Raw genomic sequence first — 10,000 nt, forward strand, 5'->3', positions numbered from 1 at the left:
TCACACCAACCCCTTTTTTCCTTTCTTTCCATTGAGTCTTCTTTCAAAAGATTTACGCAAATTGCAGCTAGTACTATTTTGCAGAAATAACCCCTTGAATTTACTTTGAATTTATAATTTTTTAAAGTCACGCAGATACTAAATTCGACTTATACGCGCGACTTGGTCACTTGGGGTGCGGCTCCATTCGAGCTCGATCTCGTATGCCGCCTTGCATGCAATGGGTCTGCTCGATCGAGGAACGATCTTTTCTTTATGTTTTCCCCCGGAAACTCCAAGAACTGAAATACGCCCTGATCCCCCGTTTAGAATATAAATTTAGTTTCAATTTATAGTCGAAATAACTAATGATTCCACTACTCCATGCACCACAAAGAACAAGAGAACGTTCAACGGTGCCCCCGTGAGTAACGACAACTTCTGAGCGGATGATTGAAGGGGGGGGGGGGTGGAGTTGGTGGGGTGAGGAAGGAGGGTACGCAACCCAACATACCAATACGAGCGCGGCCGACTTCACCAACAACAGCGAAAACGAGTTTTCGAGTTCCGAGCACGAGCTCGTCGGACGACTCGTTTCCTCCACCGGGGGCCGTACGCCGTGAGCGCGAGCGAGATAACGCGAGTGGAAAAGCTTGAAAACATCCCCAACAGATCGCGCGGAACAGTGGGTGGTGTGGGGGGGGAGGAAAGGGGTGATCCAAGCGACGACTCCACACCAACATTTTCGAACGTCAGGCGAACCTAGGCCACCTCCTAGGAGGTGTACAGACAACAGAGAGGTATCGTCGCACGCAGCCTATTATACACACAGGGCAGCATCGCTCTGCCCCATCGCCAGCGCGCCTCATCAGAGGCAGCTCCAGAATCTAGCTCCAACCAGCCAGATAGAGCAGAGCAGAGCAGGTTGGCTGCTGATCGCGCACCGTTGTGGAACCGAAGGGGCGAGAGCCAAAGTGTAGTTTCGCACCGCAGGTCAGTCGTCAATGTGAGGTAGCAGCAATCGATAGGCGACGACAACGGCGACGTGTCGTGGTGCTTACATCGCGATATCGCGCCGAGGAAGAAAAGGTCGCGAAAAGGTCTCAGCAAGTACAGCTAGTGCCATTGCCGTTGTGTGGGGAGGGTAATCGGATTCCTGCGTTGGTCAGTTGGCCGACGTACGTGCCTCGAAGCCATTAAGCTGCCCGACAAGGGGCGCGGACAAGGGCGGTGTAGACGCAGCATGATCGCTCTAGATACGCGAAGTGGAGTGTTTGCTTTGAAGAGCGGTTGTTCTCGAGTTTTCAGAGGCAAATACGGCGTGCGCGCGTTCGTGTGTGTGTGTGTATTTTGGTTAGGTTGTGCGCGAAAGTTGCAACAAGTTGTTGACGCTGACCATTGCCAGCGTTCCGTGGTCTCCGCCTTTACTTCTGTCGTTCCGATCCGGTCTTAAAGCGGCAGCAGCAGCAGCAATGAGGAATTGGGTCATTGGCTAGTGGCTCCATCCAATCCAATTTCCCGGACGTCCTCCCCGGGCACAAAGGCCTCCAACAACGAAGCGGAGGGCTGCTGGACCACCGAATTCGTTCCACACGTATGCAAATGCCAAAGGCGGTGGTGACGATGGTGGTTGCGGTGGTCATCTAACGGCCTCCCCGGCACAGCCGGCTCCGGCTCCGGCTCCAGTCGCGGAGCTACCAGATAGATATACGGGGAAGGCAGAACGAGATGGCGTCTCGCCAGTGGCGATACCAGCGGGGTCTTGGGCCGCTGGAAATAGCTTAAGGGGGAATAGCACACACACACCGACACCGACACCGATACACAGCGACGTGATAGTAGTAAGGGGCGCACCTCACGATACCGCCTCCCGCAATCAGCAGCTCCAATCTTCTCCAACAGCGCAGACCCCGGCCCCGTGCGATCGCGGTCATCATCGTCATCATCTCGTAGTCATCATATGTGGCTGCCGTCGTCGTGGTCGTCGTCGTCGTCGCCGTCATCGTCGTTCGACGTTGTTGTCGCCTTCATCTCGCGAGTGAGAGAGAGAGAGAGAGAGAGGCAGAGAGAAAGAGAGATCGGCACAGATACAGCCTCCGGAACGCGTGTCCGCGGACCATTGAGCAGACGCGACGCGGACAGCAGCGCGGAAAGCGCTCTAGCAAAGGCTGGGTAAAAGTGTCGACGTCACACGCTTCCTGGCTGCTGCTGGTGCTGCTGCTGCTGCTGTTACTGCTTGTTGGTGGTCTGCTCGATTGGGAAAAGAAGACTTCAATGCGGCTGCAATCGTGCAGGAAGGGAACTCGAAAGGGGCTCTGAGGGGTCGTGATCGTGATTGCAATTCTTACTTTATCCAGGTGTGTGTGTTTGTGTACGCGCGATTCTGTTTGTGTGTGTGTGTGTGTGTTTGCTGGGTGGTGAGTCAGCAAGCAGCAGAAAGGAATGCACCCCCCCTTTAGTGTCTCTGTTTTTTTTTTAGTGAGATCTAATCCCCCGTCGTATTAGTGTCATAAGGCGATCTTTCAATCGGTGAAAATCCATCGTGTCACGAGACAGACAAAGGTCTCAGTCACAGCGTTTTATGTTCACAATTACGCATGCAGAAGGTGATGCAACGGATGGCACGGTAGGAGGGCTACCGTGCTCGTGCTCGTGCTTGAGCTCACCTTCGTCGAGTGGCTCTTCGTGATCGACCTCGCGCGATCATCTCATAGTGAATGTGAAGTGCGCGAATTGATGGCGACGGTGATGGCGGCGGTTTGGATGTGAAAGAAACGTGCACCAAATCCATCATTACGTCGGGCCTCGTATACACGACGGCAATCCGACGGCGATACCACGTGCCACGGTCACACTCTACCCCCTACCCCCTTTTCCATCTCTCTTCCATCCATCAGCGAGCCGCGGCACAATCGTTACGCCATTTTACAGCCGCAACGTGGTGGCTGTCCGTGCCTGGGTGAAGTGAAAAGTGAAAAGCGATTGCGAGTTATGAAATAGCGAGAAAAAGGAGAAATATTTTTGATCGATCTTCAACCATCAAGCACCCACCCAACCCCCTCACAGTGTATGTGTTTGGTGTGTGTCTGGTTCTTTCCGGTGGCTGATGATGCTGCTGCTGCTAGTGTTTACTTACCTTTGCTCGTCGGCATCTGGAACAACATATGACCAAAGGGTTGTCCTGTTTTAGTTTAATTTCTTAATCGAGGCGGCGGTTTCGACTGGCAGGTATGAAAAGCGTTCGAAATCGTGGTCACGGGTCGGTGATGATGGTAATTGGGATCATCAGCTGCTTTAGGGTAGAGCGTCTGCGAACGGAGATAACACACACATTTCATTGGGTATCGTGCGCCACAATTAACAAAAGCACACCTACCAGAGCACGCCTTGGGATTGGAACAGCTGTTCATAACAAATAACCCCCACATAACCACACGCTCTGTCGATATTTCATTCATTCTCACTCGGTAAAACATCTGTAACACACGTTAACAAAGCTTTACCACTCACTCAATTTTTTCTCAATACAAACTTACTTCGTGTCAAATGAAGTGACGCCAAATCATCGTCCACATGTTTGTGTCATCGAACATCCCTTCATCATATCTAAAGAACTAGAATACAGCTTTTCATCATGTGCTCCCGGGATTCACACGCACATCCCCTTCTTGTGTGCGGACATTATAGCAACAAAAAAAAAGTTCAATAAACAATCAAGACTCGAAAGCTGGAACCGGCTATTAATAGGTCGCTCCGCCGTCGCATGAAACGATGTTGGCCAATGTTGGCCCGCATCCAGAGCGTTTCGTTGAGAGAGAGAGCTAACGAGATTTAACCCCTCTCGGGGTGGTATTGTCACAAGTGCAGGTGATGCCAGGATGTGCCAGCCAACAGCCAGCTGTACGCAAATAGCTCCGATCGAAGCAGGCCAGCCGATCTGTAGGTGGCCGAGCGTTTACGGTTTGCGGACAATGTGACCGTATTCCGGAGGATTTTCGGAGGCCTCGAATTAATCGATCCGTCGGTGCGGTGGTCATTGCCACTAGCAGCCCCACGGTTAAACGAAGCCAAAAACGCCTTCCCCCCTCTCAGTTCATTCCCACGTTAATTGGATTGTCTGCATGCTTGAACTGCACTGCAGGGAACACGTGGCCGTAGAACGATGGCTCTCTCTCTCTCTCTTTTTTTTTTGGTATTCCCAAGAGAAGCCCACGATAAACGAAAATTCGCCCCAAAAAAATCGATAGTCAAGTACCGATTTTGGATCTCGTGCGCTGGACACATGGCAACGCTTCCAAAGGCAACTAATAAGCGGTTCAATAAGGTTCTATTCCTGGAAGGCATATTAATAGCATCTTTGATCTGGTTGTGCTCTGGGTGTGCACAGCGTGCAATTCCAGCTTGGGGTCACCGTAGTCGTCGCTTCGATGCCGAGAGACACCCGGTCCCGGTTAAAGGGATGATGGCAGATGTTGGAACCAGTGGTTCGCACATAAATTGCATGACATGCGAGGGAGAACAAAAGGCGGCCTGTTCCTCGGTGACACTGCTCAGCGCTCTCCCTGCATGCAGCCCTCTTCTAATGACGGGACTATGGCGTAGTTGTACCATGTGTGTCGCACTGAGATGAACATAAATCAGTTCAGTTCAGGCACACACAGAACACCGATGATACAGCGCCAGCAACGGGGCTTTCCATGGGCCGAGCGATGGTAGTCCATCATAAGAGAAGGGGGCGTCTGTTGGCCTTGCCTTTGGGAGGGGGGTTGGAACCTCACGTCATATATGCGCCAGATAACGGACGACACCTACTTACGCCCATCGACGACGACACTGATAAACGCTTCGCTTGTTATGTTGTGTGTTGTCCCCATTCTCTCCGGTCCCCATGCTGCTCATTCGGTGCAGCAGGTGCTACCCCCCCCCCCCCGCTCCCATCTTGTCCCGCCTTGTCCTTCCTCAATTGATGGTCCAGCCATGATGGATGACGATGGTTGTGTGACTGTGTGAACTCTTTTCTCTTCTTCTATCGCCTACCGGACCAAAACTGGAACATCCAATCGGTAGCTGGGGAACTGGGCAATGCCGTGCAGGATGCGTTCGTCATTGCGGTCGAGCAGCAGGCCCGGGAGCGGCTGCAGCGTCTGTCCGCCCTCAAGCGGATTACACCGGTCGACATGTCACAGCTTTCGATCAAAGCAAGTATCCGTTGAATACCCGTACCGTAGTCGCTGGCTACTGTCGCGCTGTACCAGATGGGTTCCAGTCTAATTTCAAACATTCCTCTCCCCCCCTCCCACCCTTCCGTTCCGTTCCGTTCCGTTCCGCTGTACAGCTCAATCAGCAGAGCCAAGCCAAGGGTGGGACGACGCAGGATCTAAGCTTCCTGAAGGAGGCCTCCCCGATCTACGTGACGTCGTTCTCGGGCAACAGTGTTACGGGTACCAACACCAGCACGACGGTGACGGCCGGCGTGAAGACCACCTTCACCGCGGGCTCCAGCAGTGGCGGCAACAGCAACAATAACAACAGCATCAACAACAACATTAACATTAACAACAATGGTGGCAGTAGTCTGACGAGCACAACAAACACCAGCAGCACCGTCGCAACCAGTGGTAGTGGTGGTGGTGGTGGTGGCGGTGTCCTCCCTAGACCGGGAACGTCTGCCTCCAGTTTGCTGGGAGCTGGTTGCGAATCAAGTACCAGTGGCTACGCGAACATTCGAATCGGCACCGGTGGTTCGATTCAGCCTGTAGGAGGGGGAGGCATCGCTAGTGGTGGCAGTACTAACAACAACATCAACAACAACAACAGCACTACTACCACACCGCATCATCATCCGCACCATAGTCTTGTAAATAACAATAACCTCAGCAGCAGCACCAGCAGCAGCAGCAATAATACGGGCAAGGCGCAAGGTCTCGACACTACCGCCAACAGTTACTATAGTAATCTAACGAACACCTTCCTAGCGAATGGTCATGGTTCCAAGCGAGAGGTAATCTACATCTACAGCGACCTACTCCTAACTACATACTGTCGCAGCTAAACCTTCACTAAACCTATTCGTAGTGCTAGTCGCCCCGTAGAATCAACAATGATCTCATCTCTGAGTCTACCAGATTGCTAATTGAAGATCCTTCTTCTTCTTCTCCCAACTGTGCCTCCTCTCTATCGCTAGCTGGCAACATTGTCCGAGGGTGAGCTTGAGCCGTTGGACGAACCGCAGTACGAATCGAGCGGAAACATATCGCGCGGTGGCACCGAGGTGCTACTCGGTGATCAACATCTTCGCCAGGAAAATCGGTAAGTGGAAGAGCATGGGGACAAGGGGGGGGGGGGGTTGTGAAAGCGGATTCCAGGTTTAGGGAACCGGGGGGAATTAGCGAATTCGCGATACAAGTTTGTTGCGATACATCGAGACTTTTATTGACTTGAGATCGAATTTTACGCCGCCTCAAGAACAGATTTTTTTTATAACGGAATGTTGACGTTAATGATGTTCGGAACGATTTTTGTCAAGGTGAATGCTTAGTACTGTACTAAATTATTGAAAAATTGGAAAAGATAATAGATTTAAGCAACTATTTGCAAACATACTTCATATAGAGAAGATAGAAAAAAAACCTACTGCTGCTTCAGCTGCCACGAGTCCAAGATGCTAGACGTATCCCCGCTAGCTAGATGAGTTTGTCATTTCATAGCATTTGAGATTTTCCTCCTAAAACGCAACGCCGTCTGCGTTGGCGTTCGAGCTCGAGCCCAAGCATCACCACCACACAACCAACCACTTCGAATGATCTCGGAATAATCGCTCCGGAGCATGAATGGCGGTAATAACATGGTTGGAATGTCGGTCCCATCGTCGCACCCTCGCCACCCCGCATTAATCTTACGCGATTCACTGGAACCCAAAACAGGGAAGCAGCAATGAATCAACTGCGCGTCTCCTAGCGTCTCTCTAGATAGGGGGAGGTCTTGTGGCCGTCGTGGATACGCGTAGCCGCCGCGCGTTTACTTAAGTAACGCCCCGAAAGGATGTGGAAACGATGCCAATGGTCCGGATGGGTGAAGCGAGAGCTATATGCTTTATAGGCAGGAAAGTATCGTCGTACCGGCGACCATCGTGAAGCCGCCGCGTCCCGAATCTAAGGGAAATCCGATTGACACCGTCATTATGTGATGGGGCTGACTTGCGTGGGAATCGGGGGAATTTTGCTCATTGCTTCATCCCCATCGATTCTGCTGCAGCCAAGCACACCCTCATTCCAAGTAATTGTTGGGGGGGAATTGTAAACTCAGTGATGCAAAAACGGTTGGTTCGTCAATATGCATTGTCTCTTCCTCCGTTGGGGGGGGGGGGGGGGGGGTGGATGCCAGACAAAAAGAGGAAAGAATGGGGGGGGGGGGGGATAAAGCAGACACATTTACACAAACACACACTCACACCGATCTGTTGAAGAATCAAGGTATAAGGAGACGAACCTCTTCACGTGAGAATGGATGGATCACTTCACGTACTTGACGTACGCATCTTCGGTGCGGTCTCAAGTGAGGTTAGGTGCTGGTTCGCTCATAGTGTGTCTTGCCGTGCACAATCCGGAACTTCTCTCCGGGCGCTGAGGGCAATACAGCCCCACGGGTCGCACTTGAGGCGATGTTAAGATTGTCATGGGACGAAACGAAACGAAGCATCAATCATTTGCTCAGGAACACTAATCGGTCACATCAGATCTCACCCGAGCACCGAGCTGCTGGTGTTTGCCTTCACGCGACATCACGACAACGTTCTCGAGCCGGGACCGAGCTCTTGGTGAGTAGTAAGTAGGTGACAGGTTACAGAATGTGGAACGCTTTTAAGGGCGAAAACCTTAGCAAACAAATTCCTCCAACGAGTCATTCATCCGCGATGAAACGATGTTTGCTGAAGGTTATCTCTTATTCATATCGCCATTCCATGGCCTCCCCCCGGACCCGACAGTCGCTGGAGTGGAGTACCGCCGCTCCATAGGTCTCACGCTATAGTGGCCGCACCCTGCTTTGCTCATCTTTGCCTCCTGTGTTCCCTTTGGTACACTCCATTTCACGTCGTCGTGTGATGCTGCGGCTGCTGCAATTGACACCAGGAGCGGAGAGCCGACCCGACGCCGGTCATTCCGGCGACCCAGTTGTCCCCTCCCCCCCCCCCCCCCCTTCCCCCGACGACATCTCTGTTTGTCGACATGGCTCCGTTGTGTTGAGAGCTGGGGCTCTAGGTAATTTAGCTGTCCACAAAAACCGCCCACCCCCAAAATGTCAATTCGCTCGCCCGATGGCGCCCACACAACAGCGCCCAAGCGGCCAAAAGTGATGTTCGCAAATTCATGCGAACTATGCGCTGGTTTTGCGGGATAATTATCCCGAAAAAAAAGAGATGCCGCATGGCCGGTGGTTTTGTTAGCGGGGGGACACCCAAAATGGCGTCTGCGGCTTGCACGGCGTAGTTCCATTTCTCCATTTGGTAGCTCGTAATGGAGCGTGTTTATTATACGGCCGGCCGGCCTCGGGAGAACCATTTCCATTTCGTACGATTACTAGCACCGGGATTAGGTGTAGCTGATGGCCAGAAAAGGCCGTGGCTACTAGAGGGCGTGTGTGTGTGTGTGTGTGGGAAGAGGTCACCGTCAGATGAGCGCCCAGATGAGGTCGTTTGTTTAAATGCTTAATAAGTAAGGAATGGATATTGGTTTGATGTTGGGAAGATAACGCGATAAGAAGTGGCCTCGAAGGCACAGGCTGACGATGAGATAGACCCTCTACGTGCATACGTGCGTGTGTGTTGATGATGATGATGATGATGATGATCGCAAACAGAAACGGAATCCACCGACGGATGGACGGAGAAGATGCTATCTGAGCCAGCGGCATAAACCGCGCGTCATAGGTTCTAGCGTCCCTCTAGTGCGACAACAATGGCACCTCAATGGTGCAACTGGCTATTTGTATTAATAAGCTGGCATAATGATTAGCTACGGTATTTAACGGCTTGGAGAGGCTTGTTGTAGCGATTATATTGAACGATGTGCAGCTTAAGGGAGTGCCCAATTCAGTACTGGAGAAGCCTGCTGTGTTTAACAGCACGTCACCGCCTATGATTTGACATTCCGTCGGATGCAGCGAGCGCAGCATCCTTTGATGCATGCTGTTTCTTCAAAATATCCTTTTTTTTTCGTTTTCAACGCCACTGGATACACCCGATAAGCCCGAGACTTTTCGATTCCCCGCACTTGCAAGCGTATGTTAATGCCCTAATCCCGAGGCGCACCCACCTTCCGTACCAGCTCACCGCACCTCCTGCTACCTTTCTCACTTAACGCACCTTTTTCAAACGGCGTCTCGCACCTGCGTGGGTGTGTGCGTGCAATGGACATCATCGGTGTACCGTCATCATCATCATCATCATCACTCGGCAAGGCAAGATGAAAGTTTGAGCTAGAGCTGCTAGAGCAGCAGGCACAGAGACAAGAGCACAGAGAAGAAGAAGCCGCCGAGCACGCAGCAGCAGAGTAGAAGGAGGAGAAGGTGAGCCAAGCCAAGCCAAGCCAGCAAGTGCACAGGTGTGGCGGAGACAGCAATAGCGCGCCCGCTCTCGCGTATGTGCGCGCGTGTGTATGTGCACCCGCTCTCACAACTCCTTGACGGGCGTACCGCCGCGCGCGCACCACGCCGCATGCTTGCACCGGAATGAAGTGTTCCGTTCCACCGCCATCGCTGCTCTTGGCCAGTCTTGGGCGTAGAATGAAAGCGAATGGACGTACTCCGGTCGGTCGTTCGTGTGCGCGCGCTCGGTGATACAGGACGACGAGTGTTTTGCATGTTTTTCGTGTTCGCGCATTATTGTGCCATCCAGCCAGTTTTGTGTGTGTGCTTTTTTTTTCTTTTAATTTGTTTTACGTGCTGTGTAAGAAAGCTTACCTCTCCTCCTCTCTGTTTCCCCTTTTCTCTTGATGCGTCCTCGTATAACGCCTTTTATGAGTCA

General features: G+C 52.1%; 2 protein-coding genes across 11 annotated transcripts in view; one reads left to right on the top strand and one right to left on the bottom strand.

Annotated features, from left to right (window-relative positions):
- Positions 1-3,134, bottom strand: part of LOC125951188 (sex-lethal homolog) — a 17,449-nt gene extending 14,315 nt beyond the window's left edge. Inside the window, exon 1 of the mRNA XM_049679846.1 lies at positions 3,116-3,134. The gene's annotated coding sequence lies outside the window, so the exon portion shown is untranslated. The remainder of the gene's footprint in view (positions 1-3,115) is intronic.
- Positions 700-10,000, top strand: part of LOC125951103 (protein PALS1) — a 26,973-nt gene continuing 17,672 nt past the window's right edge. The window contains exons 1-5 of one of the 10 annotated variants that reach the window (XM_049679676.1): positions 700-779; positions 2,877-3,207; positions 5,047-5,177; positions 5,315-5,980; positions 6,164-6,288. In XM_049679676.1, the coding sequence (XP_049535633.1) occupies positions 5,157-5,177; positions 5,315-5,980; positions 6,164-6,288 (812 nt within the window). In that variant the 5' untranslated portion in view covers positions 700-779; positions 2,877-3,207; positions 5,047-5,156. The other 9 variants (XM_049679675.1, XM_049679674.1, XM_049679670.1 and 6 more) reach the window with 9 other exon arrangements.

The sequence above is a fragment of the Anopheles darlingi genome, chromosome 2 (assembly GCF_943734745.1).
Source record: "Anopheles darlingi chromosome 2, idAnoDarlMG_H_01, whole genome shotgun sequence".
Taxonomy (NCBI): Eukaryota; Metazoa; Arthropoda; class Insecta; order Diptera; family Culicidae; genus Anopheles; species Anopheles darlingi.